The sequence below is a fragment of the Sebastes fasciatus genome, chromosome 10 (genome assembly GCF_043250625.1).
Source record: "Sebastes fasciatus isolate fSebFas1 chromosome 10, fSebFas1.pri, whole genome shotgun sequence".
NCBI classification, from domain to species: domain Eukaryota; kingdom Metazoa; phylum Chordata; class Actinopteri; order Perciformes; family Sebastidae; genus Sebastes; species Sebastes fasciatus.
Window position 1 is genome coordinate 24,375,114 of NC_133804.1, and position 21,685 is coordinate 24,396,798.

General features: G+C 39.6%; 1 protein-coding gene across 2 annotated transcripts; it reads left to right on the top strand.

The window, feature by feature from the left end:
* npm1b (nucleophosmin 1b) lies at positions 1 to 18,588 on the top strand. Of its 2 annotated transcripts, none has more exons than XM_074649087.1 (11): positions 1 to 98; positions 401 to 483; positions 982 to 1,101; positions 1,422 to 1,515; positions 2,071 to 2,162; positions 2,505 to 2,563; positions 2,763 to 2,835; positions 7,677 to 7,775; positions 12,429 to 12,524; positions 12,621 to 12,695; positions 14,691 to 18,588. In XM_074649087.1, exons 1-11 carry the CDS (start codon positions 50 to 52, stop codon positions 14,742 to 14,744), a joined length of 894 nt encoding a protein of 297 aa, XP_074505188.1. In that variant the 5' UTR covers positions 1 to 49; the 3' UTR covers positions 14,745 to 18,588. The 2 variants fall into 2 exon arrangements, with proteins under 2 accessions (XP_074505188.1, XP_074505189.1); XM_074649088.1 differs by having other exon boundaries at positions 28 to 87.
* The last annotated feature ends 3,097 nt before the right edge of the window (positions 18,589 to 21,685 follow it).

The following is a 21,685-nucleotide window of genomic DNA, read 5'->3' on the forward strand; positions in this document are numbered from 1 at the left end:
CATGTGTCCGTCACACCAGTTTACGGAAGTGTAACCACCCACAACAAAGATGGAGGACGATATCTCAGATTTGAGCAGACCACAAATGTACTTGTTTGGTGAGCTCGTTTATTCTGGCAAACCTTTAAAAAAAAAGAAGAAATTTCGGTCGCACAATCAGTTTTACTGCAATGTAATCATGCACAAGTAGATATTTAACATGTTTATGTGGAGGAAGTGAAGCTAAAGAGCCCTTTACTGGCGCCAATTCAGCTCTTTTGTTAGCTAGCCGAGCAAAGGCGTGCAGACACAGATAGTAAAACCACTGCATGTCAATGTTATTCTATGCATGTGTGTGTTTTTGTTGCAGATAAGTACAAACACGAGGTTAGTAACACGTTGCACGTCTGGTTTTCTGCAGGTTGTACCCTCAAATCGGACAAACGGGAGTTCAAAGTTGACGTAGACGACGATGACACAGAGCAGCAGCTGTCACTCAAAGCAGTAAGGAGGACTCTTTCTGTTGCACCTAGGATATGAAACTGTTAAAGATTAATCATGTGGCATGTTTTAAAGGGAGATATCATGAGGGTTGCATATGAAGTAGCAGTCTGTAACGTTTGCTATACAGCAAGGAGGTCACACATGAGGAAAACCCAGTGGTGGAAAGTAACTAAGTACATTTACTCAATTACTATACTAAGTACAATTTCAATATTCTGCTACTTTATATACGTCTACTCCACTATAATTCAGAGGCAAATGTTGCTCTTTTTTACTCCACTACATTTGTTTAACTCCTTTAGTTACTTTGTGCAGATTCAGATTAAATATATGAAATTTAATCAGCAAATATATTATGATCTATTATTATAGATTCCAAAGAGGAAACATAAAGTTTGTCTGTTAAAACCTGCAGTCTTCATGGTGCATCGGGTCAAAGGGTATCAGGAACAATAGTGATGGTGCCTGTGTTGTTGAGTCAGCTGTGCTGCTTTCCAGGTGTGTCTGGGAGCCGAGGCTGAGGATAAGTTCCACATGGTGGAAGTCGAAGGCCTCACTTATGATGGAAAATCGACCAAGGTGCCGCTGGTTGTCCTGAAACCGTCCGTCCTGCCCTCTGTGAGTGAACGCCATAACTGAGATCATTTTGTAAAGCCTTTAAGGGGCTAGTCAATGGTATACAAGTAAAGAAAAGCCATATCTATTAGGCAATATGTATAATCTTTAATAGTAGTTTTGTAATTATCTTTTTCTGAACTAGTGCTTAATGAAATGACAAAAGCTAAAAAGGATGACTAATTCATACCATGGAGCATACAGAATCCAGAGGTGAAAAATGTAAATGCATATACTATCCTATTAAAGGATGCAAATAGTACACTAATCAATGATTAAATTGCTGATTTTGTTGTTGTAACTGTTATCTTTTACTTGTCCAGATGAGTTTAGGCGGATTTGAGATCACACCTCCAGTTACCTTCCGTCTCCAGTCCGGCTCTGGACCAGTTCACATCAGCGGGCAGCATTTTGTTAGTGAGTATTAAGGCCTTTTCTTCTTCTAGAATTACAGACACAACGCATACAAAATATGACAGTTCACCACATAATTAAAATGAAGTCCTTACCTACTCCACACAAAATCAATCAAAAGTAAAGTTAAGTTAATGGAGCTTCATTTTATAGACCCATAAAACATAAAGTGTCCATCATATTTCTTCAGACTTTAAATTTGGGGTGAACTTGTTCCTTTACGATTTGCTTCTTTACGGTTTGTTTTGGTGGTAAAAATGGGGTTAAGAAGAAAGTTTTTTCAAATAGAAAAACAGCGCTACTCTTTTTACTTTGACTAATCACAAACAATGATTTTACAAATACTTTTGCTTTTAATACTACCACAGTGATTGATAAGGAGAGAGAGATTATATTTCTAATGGTTCGAATTCTAGCATTTCACTGATTCATTGATGACAAATATCACACTCCGTTTCCAGTAATGTTTGAGAGTCCATACAAGGGCTGTCCAGGTAAATCTGAATTAAACAGAATGCATCACTGTGCCGTGTCAGTAAGCAGTGTTTGCTTTGGCAGGTGTGAAGGATTCAGAGGATGAAGAAGAGGAGAACAACTCGTCACCAGTGAAGCGGCCTGCGAGCCTGATGTCGGGGAAGAAGCCTCCATTGGTAGCTACCTCAGTGTGTTCATTTAGCGACTGAGGGAAAATTGTCCCAAAGACACAGTTTTAACTAACTAATCATGATGTATGATTTTTAAAAACTTTATTTTAGGTTTAGATGAAAGAAAGATTAAATAAAGTTTGCGAAAACTTTTATTTTCTGCACAGCTACTAGACAAATACAGAGGAAACACTGCATGTTGTTACATTGAGTGAAAAAGTCAATATTGAAAAGGTTTCTTGTTAATTTTTCACCCAATGCTAATACCCAAAAAGGTAATGACCAGCCAGGCCCCCTGTAAAGCACTAATAGTGTTTCTGACAAAATCATGATTCATTCTCCTTGTAGAAAAAACTGAAGATGGATTCTGACGATGATGAAGACGACAGTGACGAGGATGATGACGAGTATGTTTTTCTTATACTGATTTTTTCCTGTCACATTGCATGCCTAAAAAAAACACATTTATCTGCCTAAACTGTTAGTCAGATGCACAAATAATATAAGGAATAATTTTATTCACCAAATTGTTTGTTGCATTTGTGCAGAGAGACAACTCTGTCATATTGTTTTTACTGGAGTTAATGTTTTTTTTCTATTTTATAGTGATGACGAAGATGCCGACAGTGATGAAAATGATGTGAAGCCTCAGAAGAACGCCGGAAAAGAGCTCAAAAAAGTAAGCCTGGTCTGTTTTTTGTTCCTCTTTATGATTTGAACTTTGTACCTGCAAAATAATGTTGACAGTAGCTGCAGGATACTGTAGAGGTCTTTCATATATGAGGCACACCTCCTCAGTGTGGCACACAGACATGATACACATATTTTTAGATTCAGCGTGACTTACACTTTCCAAGGATATCATGATCTGATTCCGATGTCAGTCGTGTATAAACTTCAATAAATCCAGGTAGAAATCATAGCAGTATAAAAATGAGTGTTTGGGAAGAGCAGGTACGGTTCAATAAATACAAATATGTGATAGTTTTCAAACCATGTAGTGTGTCACAGTGAGGCGGGATATGGGAATATAAACCATACGTATCATTTTACAGCAGGCTGTGTTATCTTTTACATCACATGCAGCAATATACTTAGGTAACTTAGAAGCAAACATCAGCAATTAAGTATTTACAATATCACCAATCTATGACTTGCACGACTCGGTGTGATTGTCACTAACTTAAATCAGAATTTATTGAAAAAACAACATGCCAACCTAGAGCTACTGTTTATTGATGCTCAGTTTGGTTCATCTGGGCAGCTGAAACAATGTTATTTGAACTTGAGTGCCACTAAATAATCATACCAAGGTAGGTTGAAAGATACATTTCTGTCCTTGTTAAACAAAACATGCAACTTTAACATTAAATGGTATAAGAGGATGATGTTAACATTTGTTAGGAATCATGTGTTTTGAAAGTTTATAGTGATAAAATGAGTCTGAACTGATGCTCCTTTTCAGTTACTTCTTCATCTGTTCTTTTGGGTTATGAACACCACATAATTGAACAAGCGTTAGTAGTTTTAGATTGTGTTTGAATAACGTTAAATAGATTGGAATGAGATTCGTTTTTTGTGTATTTTTGAAGGCATCTGCTGTGTTTTTAAACTCCTTTTGTTGCATCAATTCCAAACCAAACTAAAAGTTCTTGTAGATCACCAAACTTTAATCTATACAGATTAAATTAAATTGGAGTGTCTCCAGTCCCCTGTTGTCCACCAGGTGTCAGGGTAGCCAAGGGCTTGCCCTCAGTTTTTTTTTTCTCGTGTAAAAGGAATTCCTCTGTGTTGCTGTAGTCTACCGGCTCCCCTTGTGTTTCTACCACATCGTGTAAACTCCCACAGACTGTATCCTATGGTAGCATTTCATTTCAGCAGGCCCTTCCCATTCTTGCACTCACTGACCGTCCACCTTTCTGCATGAGACAAAACATGGAACTTTTTCATCCTGTTCGCTCATGTACCCACCTGTTTTCCACGAGTAAAACACAGGGTCTGTGTGGCGTAATGATCGGATTTCTCCTCTGTAATCTGCTTGAATTCTCACCGTCTCACCAACAAGACGGCACTATGTTATCCTATACATACACACACACGCACGCACACACACTCAAAGGTATATATATACATACTGTAGACATATACACTTATTGGAAATGTGTACGTACACATGCATACTTGCGAAAATGAACGCATTCTGCAAACATTAACAATATACCTAGAGTACAGATATGCAGAAAAGCACACATGAACACACACACACACACACACACACACACACACACACACACACACACACACACACACACACCAGTTATGGGAAACATCTTCCCCCATTTTTTTCTGTAACCCTGCATATCTTTGTCCCTCTGTCATCCCACTGTTAATATGATTGCTCCTTTTTATCGTCTCTCATGCCATTTCAGCTTTGCACCTGGCCTTTGCCTTTGAACACTTGTTTTGCGTGTTACCACAATCATTTGCAAGTGTGTGGGTGTATGTGTGTATCTGCCTCATTTTTTATGTCGGTGTCTGTTTGTGATTTTTTTTTTTTTTTTTTTCTTCTAAACACGCTATCCAAGTGTGCAAACTGTGCCAGGCAAAAGATCAAAGCGGGGCAGATGCGCATACCTGCGACGTGAGCGTCGATCCTCGCCTCAGGGTCAGATGACAGCTGAGCATTTCTGTCACCTGTTGATTTATTCTGTTGTCTTCTCCTCCAATACCTCCACCTCCGTCTCCCCGTATCCCTCCCCTCCATGACCTTAATCCTTTTCTTCACCCTTCTTCTCTTTAGCTCCGTAGTTTTTCTTTCTCACTCTTTAGTAATGAAAGCACAAAACTCTAGAAAGTAGGACTGGGAACAATTATTATTTGACACACTTATGGGCACATCTCTGGAAAACACAAGATTTAAAGTGGTGCTTTTGTGGGATTCTTTGTGGAGAGACTCACTTTTACAGATCTGTTGATTAAATCAACTAATCAATTAGTCGACAATTGTTTGAGTGCTAGCGGACTAAAAATTTCTTTGGCTGAGGACAGCCATAGAAATCTGTAAACATTGCTTATTTTAGACTCTATTTTAGATTGTCAAAAGTTCTGGTTTGGCTCCTTGGGTTAAACAACATTATTACAGTATTAGAGTGAATTTTCAAGCCCTTATCGTAGTTCAATTTGAGGTTTAACTACACGTAGCTGAAAGTGTGCCTGTGTTGATTTTTTGGTCACATGGTGTTGATGTTTTCTGCCCTTTGTGAAGAGCGTACACGTTTATGGAGTTGCATAATTTTCAGTCCTGCGTTGGACCACACTGGATGTTTGTTGCAGCATTGAGAGCCTGAGGCATGTGGCCTATGTGTGTCTTGTATTTAGATTTGACAGCATTGCCATGACAAGTAAATCTTACGTCCTTAATTGAGACAATTATCATAATTTTAGCAACAGAGCAGCCGTGCAGTGCCAGTGTTGGCGTTGAGAACACAACACAATCAATGTTTAGAGAAATAGATAGCTGAGTTAACTTGTATTTGAGAAGACTCCTTTGTTCGGTTGAAATCTGTCAAAAACATCATAGTTTGCGGTTTTGAACATCTCAGACTGCTCCAACACAAGCCTCGAGACTGCTACACCTTGAGTACGGCATTCATGGAGACCGCAAACAGTCATGTAGCTGACTTCCAGTTAGTCTTAACAGAGAATAAGATAAAGACACTAAGTGGAATAATGAGAAAAAACATAGTTTATTTGCTAATTGTTTCAATGTGGTTATGTGTTAAAAGATTCAAAAAAGCTTGCTACGACAGAGACAGGTGTCTTAACTTTGTGGCTTTCCACTTATGACAACTCTGTTCTTATCTTGTCACGTAGAAAACTGTCTACACTTTCAAGTCTTTTAGTTGTGTACTTCACTTTGTGGCACAAGCAAAGACCAAAACCAAACCAAAGTGGTGAAAGATTATTATAATACACACAGAAAGGAGAGAGGCTAAAACCCAAGGAAATCATCTTATCTAAAACTCTGGGTCATTCTGAGTTCAAAATACCAATCACATGCACTGAAACGCATCTATGAAGGATTTAAAGAAAGCACAATATTCCACACAATACTTTGTGTATTAATATCCCTTTTAATTTGAAAAAAAAGCTTTGCAACCACACTGTAACAGCCTTACAGCATCTTCTATTACCAGGCACTGCTCTAGGAAATAACATGTGTAATTGCCTTGTAGCAGTTATGTCAACACTGGCAATTACACTTCTAGCTCATTCCTAGGGAAGGGTTGGTGCTCAGGAAACGCAGGTACTTGCCTCGGCTATTACAAGGTAATTACGCAGGTGACTGAGAGCAATGGAAACCTGACAGGACGGCCTCCAGTGTGGAGAACAACAATGACAAGTTATGTGGGGTAATAAGTTACTGATCAGTGACAAATTACTAAGTGTGTCTTGTGCTTCCTTTAGTCATTTCATATATTGCTTGGAGATGATTTCAGTTTTATTACATATCAAATCTGATTTTTTTTTTTTTTTTTTTTTAATAACTATTGACTGTAAATTTAGATTGTATGGACCCAGTAGCAGAGGTGAAATGCCGCCCCCTATTTGTCTGGAGCATATGGCTAATTCGTACACATTGCACCTTTAACATTAGGACTGCCACTACTCCTTTAGCTTTTAGAATTACTTTATGCTGTTATGCTTCTTGTTTTTTCTTGTTGTAGAATAATGTACACTTTTGTCTTCATGGGTTAAAATGCTTTCAACAATAGTTTACACATGCAGAAATCATACTATTACAACTTTACAGGGGTGAATGAAAATAGCATGAACACCTCATGGAAGAAGCCTAAAGAAAATTAACCACAATTGCACACTTCTACAAAATGTGGTTCACATCATGTTACATGCCAATTATAATTTGTCAGCTATAAAAGAGGCTTGGCAATTATAGCTTTGATATGAGAGTTTTCAAAACAACATGACACAACTACCAGAGCCCCAAAGAGGCAAAGTTATTTTAATTTTCAACATAATATGTCAGGGAGGAGCTGTCTAAAAGTCACACGTTCACAACAAAGGAACCACAGTTTGAAACTAACCAACAGGGATAATATATACTATATATAGGGGGCCGTTAAATATGGTAATTAGCCAGCGATCTAAAGTGTTCCACCTTTGTAGTAGTGTAATTCAGTTACTTCAAAGTTAGTCAGGGCAGTTTTTCATGAAGTGTTGGTTAAATGTACAGCTGCTTTTAACCTCAGTATGGTGCCCCCTGCTGTCATCTCACGTTTGGTTTTGTTTACACTGATTTACTGTGATGCTTTTAATACAAAGACAGAGTTCTGCTTGTTTTCTTCTTGTCCCTTTTTTACATATACATATTTATTGACATGTTTTATGAGCATTTCAGTAAAGCAGACAGGTGTTTTGAGCTGTTTCCTAAAACGTAGGGATGTCATACTGGCGAATGTCTTATTTATGAATGTTGTTTGTGTTTCTTTGCTTTCTCAGAGCCCAGAGATTTCAGCAAAGAAGCCCAACAAGACTCCAGTGAAACAAAACGGCCCTGCAGGAAAACCATCAGGATCAGCAGCCAAACCACAGATTAAGGTAAGAAAGGCTGCATCACCTGCTCAGCTTTCTTTACTTGTAGTTGGCTTGTGGCTTTTATAATTAGTTTGTTGACCGATTGTTATACTGTAGAACAGGGGTCAGCTATTAGGGTCAGCTAAGCTTTTTCATCACTGTTTATTGGACGGGCAACACAGGTTTACAGGTGCAATGAAGACGGACCCGGACCCCTGTTTCATTGTTGTTGTTGTGTTATTTTTCAGTTTTAAACAACATAATGTGATGTTTTTCTAGCCGGTCAGAAAACCAATGACTGATATCTAAAAACTGTTATCTATATTGCATCTGTATTGCACCCCTCCCTATAAAATGCCCCTCTTACCCCCCATCCTAGGCCTGTATATTAATAATAATAATAATAATAAAGCTAGATTTGTGCAGTAGTCCAGGACATTATCCGACTGATTAATTAGGTCTGCAGTTATGCCAAAATATAGTCAAACCCAGCAACTCTGTTCCTAATGAAATACATCATGTCACTTTCAGAAGTATATAAGAGAATGGTGGAGAATGAAAATTAGAGTTTTAAAGAAGAACAGACAAAGAAGTATGCATTAATCTACTGCGTCATTGAGAAGCAACTTTGATAGATTGATATACCTAACGTAAGAATAAAGCAGTGAAGAGCAACAAATGTAAAACCTTTTGCTTCTTTGCAAACAGCCATGGATCACCCACTTCTTACAGTATGTCTGAAGTGGAAACATGATAAGACCTGCAAGCTAAATGCATTACACAATGTAGTGCACTTCAAAAATAATTTTTAAAAATCCCTCTGCAAACAACTTCTTTTTATGTTCGATTGTTTCTGTTCAAGCTTGAGCCTGAGAAGACACAAAGTGTCTCTTCAGGTAATTGTTTGCATTTATTGGCTTTTACAATTAAAACATGCCCAAAAAGGAGAAAACAAAAAAAAACTTGGAGAGCCGTCCCATTCCACAGCCAAGGAATGTGATAAATGCACATTGCAATTAGCTCAACCTGATAGTTAATTTCTTGGATGGAATGTCTTGGACAGCCGCCTCTCAAAACCCACAGCTTGAACTCTGCCTCTCTTTAAGCAAACACACCTGACCTCTAAACGGGTTTCCTGGGGCAAGGTTTAAACCCGCGACCCCTCGGCCTGACCCCGGCCGTCTTGAGTTGCAGCCACCTTTGATGCCCCCCAACTCCCTGTAGCACACGTACACATGAGGGAATACAAGTTGGCAAGCTCCTCTCTGCAAGTTTACAAATTTCACAAGGCGTGTTACTGTGATAGAAATGACTTGGACAGAAACCCGAGGCATTATGTGTTGGCATGCAAATGCTGGCTCAACATCTCACACACCCACCACACTTTAGAAAGTTGTCATTTCTTGTCTTGACTTCTTGATAGAAAGCTCTGTAATTTTCATCATGTTAACAACCGAGCCTCTGGATTGATGAATTTCTGAGGTGATGAAGCGATTCCCCCCAGGGCCAAGGTTCTTGGTGTGTGGGAGGGTGCAGCTAATTCTGTAGTGGCCATTGTCCAGACATAACACAGTGGCTCTTGAAATGCTCTGGGGGATTAGCCGATGGGCAGCTGAACCGCCGAAAACCATCCCGCCAGTTTAACTTTCTGGCCCGTGGAGCTCCAACTGCCCCCATCCCCTCTCCACTTCTACACAACAACTGTTCCCTCTCTACAACCTCTTCACACCCCTCACTTCCTGGCCACACCTTCTCCCAATTGCTCTCATTACTGGCGTTTGATGTCTGGTGCAGCTTGCGCTTCCAGATGCCCCTCAGGAGCGAGGAAGCGGGCGTGTATGTCTGTTTTTTCTTTACTAAACGCAGGTGACTGGTCATTAGATTGGCTTGTCAGATCTGCTGCCAGCGCCGCAGTTCTCACCTCTCGCAGCCCAGCGTGAGGCTGCACCTTGTTGTGTAACAGGCTCGACATGAGAACCAGCTAACTTGAGTCGTGCTGAACCGAAGTAACTATCTTGCAGCTGGTGTCTTCTGATTGATGGGTTTGGAGAAGCTGATGCCTTCAAGCACACGTCACAGTCGTAAAGCGTGTACCGCTTCACTCAGGCTTATCCCAAAAGGGTGTGAGTCATTGTTTTAGCGACTGATTGACATGTGTTACAGCAGGTGCCTTTCTTGTTAGTGCTTATTTACTTTTCCCGTGAGTGTAAGGACATTGGCTTCTAACTATGACTCGACCGACTGGACCTGCTGTGCATGAAACATGTCCAAAGAACTCCTTTATGTACAAGGATCATAGGATTAAAGTCAGTTCCAAGTGACCTGACGTTTTCCCCAGACGAGGGCCCCCAGAGCTCTCATTCCAACTAAATGACAACTACCAGCTCTGGACAGACCTGATGAGCAAAGTTGTCACACCATGTGTTTGCACTGGATTGAAGACAAGACACTGCATCAAATGATAGTGTGCTTGTGATTAACTTCCATGTCTCGTGGCATCTGTAATCAGTGTCTGGTCCAGATGAAAAAGCTCGCTGGCGTTGTGTGTTTATCAGCTGTTTCGGGTCCACAGCTGTCCCTTGGAAGTAGAGCTTCCCATAAATAAAAAATACGTAGTACATTTGTCTGGCCGGGAGCCAGCAGCATATGTGTTCTTTTCTTTTTGTAGTGTGGTATGTGTGCGTCAAGGTTTTCTTCATTTTATACCTTTTGATCTCTGCTATAAAATGCAGATCTCTTGGGGACAGGGACAGATTACTGCATTTTCCAAAGAGTTACAGAATTTTATTTCCTCCAGATCATTCCACCTGTTTTTAAACATTTCAAGTCTTTAACCGGTTGGTTTTCAAAGCCTGAAGTTGCTAAAGGTGTTTGAAGTAGTAACACAAGACATTTGTTGATCGCTTTTATTCAAACAACCAGTTCAAGTGGGAGATTGTTAAGAAACCTGCTTTTCGATTTCACTTATCTGTTCCTGACAGCAACATTTTTTACCTACTGCACTTCCGCCTACATCTTACATTTATGGCAAAGCAGCGTTTATGGCAGCCTAAAATTAAATCTGCTGAAGATAAACACAGTTTTTGATTTTAATATATTTTGGTTAAAGATGCTCTATACAATGTCGAGAGCAAACAACTATTTGCAATGTAAAGATATAGAAGAGTAATGTCTACCTGAGCAGAGAATGAAGTCGCTCTGCCTCTGTGCGTGTTGTAATCCGAGCTTCTCCATGCTTTGTTGACACAACCAGGCTGGCTGCATGTGCCTTTTAGTGCATATTCGCGCACTGCACTTATGCAGCGGTTCCAGCTGATAATGCCGTCCCGACAAACGGAAGCGTAGCGCCAACCCTCCGGTTCACCCTGGTTAACACTGTCAGCTCTGTTGCCGTTGTGTTCACTTTTGGCACCGTTAGCTGCGGAGGCAATATGAATACTCCAAATGTTGCATTTAGCACCTTTAAATTCTGACCTTTAAAAATGACAGTAATTGGAACCAGTGAATAGAAATGAGGATACAAATTGCTGAAATCTTGTACAAAAAAAAAGATATCCAAACCTATTTACAATGCGTGCTGTTTCCAGTCGGAATAGAGACCTTTACCCTGAAATGATCTGTGCCATTCTCCACCCACTGAGCTACATAACTGCAGTGTAGAATGATATAGTGTTCTGACATAGAGACAATCACTGAAAACCAATTACTGACTCATGAGGTTTTGCTGTTTTTTGGAGTTACTTCATACATGGCTCCTCTCTTCTTTCAAATGCGTCTCTGGCTATCAATGAAACCCTGCAATTTCACTGGATTCCAACACTGGCTTTACATGTAGGGACAAGCTCTGTGGCTTGTGTAACATGCAGTCACGGCGTATGGCGTGTGTAGTGTGTGTTGTTGTCGTGTCACATTCAGACACTTCTTCCTAATTGAGGACCTCTGGGGCATCGACTGCCCGGGTCTGAACACACCTGTGGGCCCCGCTAAGTTCAGTGCTCTTGCTGCTCTTCATGTGTTCAGATAGCACCTTTAATGTCACCTAAAATGATAAAGGAGGTTTGCTTGTGGCAGTGTTGTTTTAGTCTTGACCATCCATAGTGTAATCTTTTCTTGTGGAAATCATTAATTTGATGTCAGCGTAACTTTAATTGAAAAACAAGCACATCATGAGTTGCACTTTGCCCTTTTTTTCCTACATCAAGGGGAAAAACATGTTCGACAAACCATCTCTATTACTCATTGGAGAGTCAGGGCTTGCCCTCTCCTGCTTGCGAACAATAAAACCATAATTTGTACCTGATGTATTTGTAAAAAAAAAAGAAAGATGGTGTAATTAGGTTAGAATTTGTTGTCCTTTCTAGTGCTTTTATCTTCATCCAGCTGGTTGCCCACGCCAAGCCTGTAAACACAGACCCAGACTAAATGGGTCATGGTAGGGCTGTAGTCCAGACTGGCTTGTTGGTCAGCAAATGGATTCATCAGCAACAAGTTTTGACATTTTGTGTTGAGTTCAAACAAGAACACAGGAAAAATACACAGCGATAGCAAGCTGAACCTGAGTAAAAGAAGAAATATTGTAGCCTGATATGAAGTTATCTTCTTATCTACAACTCTATAAATCTCTCTCTATTTGACATATCAATCAGTGTTTCTTATCTAGTTGATATATCTTTCAAGACACCTGCCCCAGGAAAAGACAAACCCCAGGCCGGCCCGTCTAAATCTCCCTCTATGACTGAGATTAAGAGCAAGTTGTCAACGGCAGCAAAGGAGGTAAGGCTGTCATCCTGTTTTTTGCAAATTACCTCTCTTAATTGAATGTCTGACGCACGGTTAAGCTGATGATTTAATGGCCCTTTTATCCATCAGGGAAAACCACTACCGAAGACCGAGCAGAAGTTTGAGAATTACGTGAAGAGTGCTTTCAAAATCTTGGACAAAAAAGTAAGTGATCATGAGTCATTTGATATATTATGTATATTGTTTGCACATGTTTTTGAGAGCCCTGATTATGAGGCATCTGAGATTTCTTTTTACATTTTGTATGTGCAATTTATATTCATTTCCAGCTTTTTTTTTGCTTTTATGATCTATGCATGTAGTCCCATAAACACTTGGGGAGTTGTCTGGTTTGTAGCCACAGCTACATTTACATCAACCTTCATTTCAAGCTTTAAGAGCTTTTTGCCTTGATAGATACCCAGGAATGCATTATTGTTCCTCACACTGTCCTCATTACCACACACTGTCCATTATGCCTCAAAAGTCTCTCCAGCACAGCGTGTTCCCTTTGAATTATATTCATTCTGTGTAAGCGGGCTCTTTCGAGATGGAATGGGAGTACACCTGCCAAGGCAAACTCTTTCTCAGTGATTTACAGGAGTGTGTGTCTTTTGTAGCCTTAATGAAGGGACTGGTGGTATGTGGATGGTACCAGTCTCTATCACATTCAAGGCCTTTGACCAACCCAAAAGAGGCTTTTTTCTAAATGCAGGACTTAAATCTTTTCTAATGCTGCTTGTCATTTCAGAAGAAAAACAACAGACCCTGCACATTGTTTTGCAGAGCATGCATTAAAGCTGCAGTAGGTAACTTTGAACAAATATGATAACAAGTTATTTTTTAATAAAACTGTCATTATATCCTGATAGAAGTACATGAAACAGATGATTTGTGAAAAAAATCATGCTCCTGTGTGTCTTCCTAGTGCTCTTTAGCAAGATTTCAATGTGCCCGAAGGAAAACAACCAATCAGAGCCGAGCAGTCTCTAACGCAGCTGCCAATCACTGCTGGTGAAACTCGCGAACTCCAATCAAACTGTTAAACTAGTCATCGCTGATCAAATATGAATCAATATTCTGTTACTGTAATGCCTATTTCTCGCCTCAAATTTTTTCAGAAACATCTTGTAGTGTATTGTTTAGCTGTAAAATGAGGCAGTTTGCTCCGGTGGGTGGGCGGTGCTTGTTTTTGCCCGGACTGTTGTCAACATGGCTTTCAACTTTCTGATTTTACAGCTAAACAGTACACTAAAATATATTTCTGAAAACATTTGAGGCGATAAATAGGCATTACAGTAACAGAATATTGATTCATATTTGATCACTGCTGCCTTGTTTCACAGTTTGACAGGAGTTTGCGAGTTTCGCGAGCAGTGATTTGCAGCTGCGTTAGAGACGGTTCTGATTGGTTGTGCAGCGAAATCTTGCAATACCATTAGGAGCACAGGAGGACACAGAGGAACATGTTTTTTTGGGGATTATCTGTCTCATGCACTACTGTCAGGATATAGTGACAGTTTTATAAAAATAACTTTTTCATATTTGCTGAAAGTTACCAACTGCAGCTTTAATCACCCAAAACCCTTCAAATTATCACCTCAGACTAAATGATTCTAGGCAGTGTGTCGGATAGTAAAGCTGCGTTTTCTGTATCACAGCATCTGTAAGAAGGCGGCCACTTGAAAAGGACTATTTGAACATTCATTTGTGATTGCATTGCCGTGTTAAAATGTTAACTGTACAGTTATGAGAGCAGGTGAAAGCTCTTTAGACCGGCACGAGGGCTGGGTGGACAAGGAAAAGAGTGGGGGTGGAGTTGGGTCGGGGGGGGAAGCTTGTTGATCCCAGTGTGTAGAAACATCTGTGGAAGTGCTTTGGTTTCATCAGCCAAGGCTGAGATCTGTCAGACCTGGAGCACCTAGTCATATACTCTGGTATGTACTGTTGCCCCCACCCAACCCCTCGTCGTTCCCCAACAGCCCCATCTAAACTCAGCGTTCCCACAGCAGGCGGGACGCACAAAAGCATGTCGGAGTAAAAGTGAGTCATATGTCTAATGCTGTATCGCACTTCATTTGGAAGATTCATAATTTCTGTCTCTTTCTTTCTCCTATTCTGTTGTTATCCCTCCCTCTTCTCTCACCGTACCTTCCTCAGGTGGTCAAGGACCTTTGGAGTTTTGTACAAACACTGAAGATTGAGAAGAAGTAACAAACCTTTTACTTTGAAACATTTGCATCCTGCAAGACATTTAAAGGCACAGTCGGCGAGATTTCCTACTCGGCCTTATTATGTCATCATCGCTAACTATGACTATGGCTGACAAATGGGTGGAGCCGTTAATGATTCAGGTGTCGTAATTTTTTTTCAGATGCGAAGCACCTCCTGGAGCTAGTTTTGTAATTCACTCACCAACTCGCTCATTCACGTTTAGCAGGTTTTCCACAAGGGGAAGCTGTCCCCTTCATCGCATGCCAATCTGCACCACCTATAGGGGAGGAAAGTAACAGCACCACCAATTAGGACCTGCAGATGTCTATGTTGCTTCCCTTCAGGAAAGAAATAGCTGCTGCAATTTTAACACTTGCGCCACCTGCAGGCAATAAATGTTGCACCTGCAGCTTTTTATAGCTGTAATAAATAACAGATATGTAAATTGGCAACAACATAATTCAAGTATTCAGAGCCAGAGACGGACCAGACCAGAACCTATTCAAGTTAGTCATTGCTAATATTTGTACATGGCCCTTCTGTCTTACCCGAGCGGCAACCTCCGGTTCTGAGAAGTGAAGCCAATGCGGTAGCGCCTCAAACTTGCATTCTTTCTGATCGCCAGCAGGGGGCGACTCCTCTGGTTGCAAAAATAAGTCTGATTGTATAGAAGTCTATGAGAAAATGAGCCTACTTCTCACTTGATTTATTACCTCAGTAAACATTGTAAGCATGAGTTTATGGTCTTAATCTCTAGTTTCACGTCTTCTTCAATACAGCATGATGTTCATTTAGTAAATGATGGTCCCATTTAGAGTCAAATAGACCATAAAGCAGGGGATGCTTTAGGGCGTGGCTACCTTGTGATTGACAGGTCGATACCACAGAGTTGTCCAGTCTGGGAGTTGTCCGTGTTTTCATCTTACAACTTTAACTCTTTCACAGTGTGTTTTCAGTTCATGAAAGTTAATTATAACCTTTTTGGTCGCCTAAAAATGTCTTAATCAGTGTTTAGTTGTACTTAGCTCCACCCTCTCGTGTCACTTCTGGTTGCAAAAAACGGCCAAAATGCCAAACTCGAGGCTTCAAAACCGTCGTCCACAAACCAACAGGTGATGTCACGGTGACTACGTCCACTTCTTCTATACAGTCTATGGTACTACTCCTTTTTTCAACTATCTTTTTTACCACAAGCAGTCGCCAAAGACAGAAGTATTCAAATCTAAATCCTCAAACAGCAGCTATAAAAGTGAAAGCAACTGCAGGAGGTGTACTGTCAGATTACAGACGCTATTCCTTTCCTTGCCTGTAGAAGGTGAGATTGGCATGCCCACATCATACTTTCTTCACGTATTAGTCGACGCATGCTCTGCAATTTGATTCTGTTGGCTGAGCCTGGTTTCAGGTGCTTCGCATCCCTGACACTGTGTGTCCTTGTTAAGTCAACAATGCAATAGGAGATATTGCAGAATGTGCCTTTAAATATCTCTACTGTAAACTGAGATAAATCAGAGTCCCAATTTGTGTGAATTTGAGCAGTGCAAGGATGGTCAAGACAGCTGATGAAGACGGGACAGTGACAATATATTTTTCCTCCAAAGTGTTGTTTTGTTATTTTACGTTCTGTCTGGGTTTATACGAGGCATTTTTTGGCTTGCGAAACACGCTTGCAGATTGTATTATGATTTTGTCTGGCATAATTCTCTCTACAAATATTGTACAGGAATTCATCAGAGTAAGTTGAGATACATTTTTTTAAAAATTGTGTAATTGAGTTTGATCATAGCGACTCCTGCAGCAGAACATGCAGTAACTATTTTTTAACAACTTGGCCAACAACACGGGTTACTTTTTGGTTTCCTGCAGTGAAAAGATTCAACTGTTTATAACACATTAGTTTATAAAAAAACGAATGCAATCTAGAAACGGTAAGATCTCTACACTTACTTGGATGTGTGCAGGTGTAACCCCGCTACTGTTACATATCTTCTCCAGTTAATCTGTTTGTTTAACAAGAAATGTTTCATCCCGTGTTTTTACCAGGGACACATCTGACATTTAAGGAAGAGAGCAGTGTCATTCATTGTTTTTGTTTTTTAATCCTTTCAAATCAAATCTAGTTAAGTTTATATTATGCTTATCTAAACTTGCAAAACCTGCAAATACACAAACCTGCTGACTTTTTCTGGCATTTTTTCCGAGTATGAATTCATATCAAGTCCATTAACATCTGTGATAACCTGAGTGTTTTCATTACAGTGATTATAAAATCATCTGTAGTGAAAAATGATCATGAGAGCAGTACACAAAACATTCTCGGGAGTATTACGAGCTCTATAAAAACAACACAGCTGCCCTGACTATAATGTTTTTCTTTTAAAGTATTACCTACAAAAAGTTAAAAACAAGGCAAATAGATTGTTAACTAGCTCTAGGTGTATATTTACACCGTGATATTAACACGGTTTTCATTGTATTTCAATGATGCACTAAAGATTGATTACAAGCCTATGAAAACAGATTATCTTATTTATTACAACATGATAATGAGGTATATGTCAGAAAATGACATCAGAGTAACATCACGTCACCTTTACAGGAACCCCATAAAGAACTCAACCCCATAATTGTTTGCACTCGTGTATATCGGTGCTCTTATGAGCATACAGTCGCTCTGTGCGTATGTGTTTATGATCCTGTATTTATGAGCCAAATGTTGGCTGTTGGATACCATCTTTAACTAATCAAATTCCCTCCTGTTGTCCGCAAAGGATGTTTCAAATTCCTTCGCTGTAAACTTTACTTCTTCAACTAACTGAGGTCATTAAAGTCCCCCTGATAATTTACCTAAATATTACATTTTTACTATATGTAATGTTCTCTGTAGCGAGGATTCAGTAGGAGCAGGATGCCATCCCTTTACTTTTGGCTTGAGTTCATGACAAAGTCCTTCATTAATGATTTTCAATACTTCCCTTCGTATCAGACTTAATTAACTTCTTTTTCTGTAAATAAATCTCTCGCTTTTACGGCAGCTGAACAATTATATTTTTAAGTGTATGCTTAATCCGCTCTTGCTAATAGCTGGTTTTGCAGCTCGGATCTGTTGTCATGATCTTTTTTTTAAATATTGTGTTTTAGTTTGGTGATAGAAATGCTTTATGTTTAGTATAAAATCCCCTTTTTTTTAAATGTTTGAAATACGGCCCCGTTTTGTTAACTTTTTATTTTAGTCCTACGGTTTGGCATCTTTAAGTCCTTCTTTTGATTCTGTAATTTTGAAGCTAGTACCTAAATATGTGGGGAAAGAAGATTGTGATCTTGATGTTGATAACCTGATGTGTGTTTAGGGCTCATTATTTTTAGTCATTTTAGTAATAAGAAAAATGTTGAAATTTGGCTTTAAAGTATCTACTATAGTATCAGACTAAAGTAGTTTTGAGATTTATCTATGATTTATACTGTTTTGATCTTCTGTATTTTCTTTTATTGCCTTGTCTGTGACCTGAAATACTGACTGTAAAACACCAGCATGTGGTGAGAGGCAATTTGAATTGACAAGAAAACAAGGCTTGTACGTATTTACTGCTTATGTCAATGCGAATTAAATTGTATTACACTGTACTATTGGTATGAGTAGATGATGGCTGGGCTGACTCAACATGTGTTGAAAGAAAGTGCATTTTGTCCATTTAGTCAAACTTTATTGATTAGTTTATGCATGCCTGCTGATGGTGGATATTCATTCATGGATTGTTGAGATGAACATATCTATCCATTGTTTTTTTTATCTCCCTGTAACATTTACCTGAATAAAGTAAGTCCCAGCTGGTTTTGATTCACACATTTTGTCTTCTTTTTTTTTTAACCAGGGCAAAATATTAGTTAAGTTAGAATAATTTGATTCTCAAACACCACTGGAATTATCTGTGAATTCAACTTTAAAAAATGTAAAATATGTCCAGAACAAAGAGATTAGTGAAATGATGAGAGATGATTAAGTATTCTTGTAGTTACGTTTTCAGTCTTTTTTGGGGTTAGGTAACTAAATCACTTTTGTTTTTCCTCCTTGGAAAAGAGGTGGCTCATCAACAACAGCTAACCTGTATTCTTGACACAATGAAAGAAACAATCCACTTTGAAAAGTGGACTACAAGTACGGCTCATCCAGCTATGAGAGGGACAAACATGACCAATGTGAGTGGACATGCTGCTTGATTATCTGCAACTTGGAGGCTCATTCAGCATTATTTAGGTTAATGTCATATTAGATATCATCATTAGTTGATGAAAAGTGACCTAAGTATTAGAAGCTCTAATGATTGTGCTCGTTAGCAGACTGGTTAGGTTACATACTGTAGACGTATATCTGTATTGTGATATGTGACATGTTAGTAGTTTTGAATTTCCTGACTGTGTTTAGCACTTTATCAGCTATTTGACTGAATTTTTCTGGTGGTTAAACTTTCCAGGTTTACAAGTTGATGAAGAATGAAGGGCAACATTGCCCTTCGATATTGCCCAGACATTGTTGGATGAGTTGCAAGGAGATTTTGAGACTCATTTTGAAACTCATTTAACTTTTAACATGTTTGCAACACAGAATCTGTTCTCATTATGTTCACAGGATTATCAGCTGACATCTGGTTATTGAAAAAGACATAAAAGACCAGGATACGTTTTCCTCATTATCAAAAACCCACAATGTCCTTTTTCCTCCTGAAAGGATTAGTGCACATTTTTTCATTGTTGTAAAACAATACTTGCAAAACCGCATGTCCAATGAAAGCATTATTGTTCACTGTTATTGTTCCTCCTGTCTAGAGAGATGTAAGTGAGGTGACCTTTTAAAGGTCAATTTAAGATAATATGAGGCTTGAACAGTCAGTGAGACAACTCAAGTGTGGTGTCTTCCAAAGTTAAAGGACCGATATGTAATATATTTACTGTAATAAATCATAAAATGATCATGATATGTCATCAGAGGAAACATGCTAAATTGAAATACTGGCTTCTGCGACAACAACAGCCAGTATATTCTTTGAAATTTCCATTCCGGTCCAGAACTGCCCATTTAGACACCCTGTTCCCACATATGAAACAAATTGGCACCAACCACAGCCTTCTGCAGCCATGGAAGCAAGGTAACGGACCGGTTCAACAGAGATAACGTTAACATTAGATTCTACCTGAAAAGCCTTCGACACATCTCTCTGCAGTCCGTGTGCAGCTGGGTTATCAAGACAGCGAGTATTTGAGACACACAGCTGGTGAAGTGATTCTGACTACTGCTGGTGGCCATAGGCTAACACGGTCGTGTCTAGAAGGTAACCCTAAAATTGTGAAAAATGTGCACTGACTGCTATCAGCTCACCGGAGGAGCGGACGGGCCACGGCTCCAATGTTACCCATCTTAAACTCTAGCTGTCAGTGCTACATATTGCTCCATTAAAGCTGAAGTATACGAGATTGGAGCAAATATGATTTTAAAAAGTTATTTTTATAAAACAGTCGCTATATCCCGACAGTAGTGCATGAGACAGGTAATCTGAAAAAAAAATCATGTGCCTCGGTGTTTCCGGTGCTACTAACGGCATCTGCAAGATTTCACAGACCGGACGCCATTCCAGTGAGCCAGCATGCACAATACCACGGCCCTGACTCATCTAAATGGAACAGGGCCGTCATTAATTTGATCAATTACGCCTGTGTTTACCCTGCAATGACATGTCAACTTGGCTGCTGTGAAAAGGTCCTATTCAAACAACAAGCAGTGTTTTCAATGTATATATGGGTATGTGAGTACTCGTTTTATGATTTTTATTAATGTGAACTTTTCCTTTAATTGTAATAAGCACCCATCTTTGATGTCACCACTGGATGGCACTGAAGTCCAGGCTTCAAAGCGAGACTTCCTAATGATATAAATTGATTAAGCCTTTACCTGAAGTGTGAGTCAGGCGTTACTTCACTGCCAGCTGAACAGTTTTGTGCCCCGTAGCCACGAGGAAGTGAGGCGGATGCAGCCACGGGATGACGCACAATTTTATGTTCCAAAGACAACCGAGAGGCACGTGGAAATCCCCCCTCTGTGGTTGACTTGAATTCCAGTCCAGGGTTTGACTGAACCAGCCTGGAGCTATTGACACACAAACATGCACCAAAATGTCAAAGCGCACACACACATTTATATAAAGAATGGTAATTTGCTCTGTGTGCTTCAGTGGAGAGAAAATAGTAGTATTATATACGCAAATATAACCGTCTGCATGGCTAGATGCCACGAGAGGTACGTGAGAATAGATGTTTCTTTTGTAATTTGGGTGAACTGACCCTTTAAATACCTAGTTGGGTTTGTATTAGTGCCTTACTATTACAGTGAAACCACACAGGGACAAGGCAGGTGTGCTGTGCATGTGAGGCTGCAGGTATCACCCCTGCGTGTGGCAGCCAAAACATTAGGCCATTAGGGAAATATTGCCCTTTCCTCTAATCCAGCAGTCACACGATATGGGATAGGACAGTCATGACAGTCTGTTCTCCATTTGAGGACAATCTTGTCATCCTGTGTGTGTTTGTGCTCTTAGGAGAACAGGTGTGTTTTGTTCGTGAGTGTGTTTGTGCCCCCTGTGAAGAATGTGTGAGTAAAGTTCAGTACGGGCAGTTTGTGTTGCATAAAACCACCTTGTTCTGCCATCTGCCTTATTAAAAGCTGTGTGTGTGTGTGTGTGTGTGTGTGTGTTGAATTGTCTTTCATCCATAGTGAATCATCTGTACTGTTAAGGGGCATTTTAGCACAAACAAAACATAATTTGCGTGTGATTTTCCTAACATGAAAACATTGAAAACTTCCAAGGATGTTGTGGTTGTTGCAACTTTAAAGGTGCAATGTGTGAGATCTGGACAGAATTTGAGTTTAAAACATGAACTAACATTATCAA

Bases quoted from the DNA above. Each gene is read 5' to 3' on its own strand.
- npm1b (XM_074649087.1), top strand. From the start codon at position 50: ATGGAGGACGATATCTCAGATTTGAGCAGACCACAAATGTACTTGTTT. The intron at 484-981 runs GTAAGGAGGACT...GCTGCTTTCCAG, and splicing joins AGCAGCTGTCACTCAAAGCA to GTGTGTCTGGGAGCCGAGGC. The intron at 2,564-2,762 runs GTATGTTTTTCT...TCTATTTTATAG, and splicing joins AGTGACGAGGATGATGACGA to TGATGACGAAGATGCCGACA.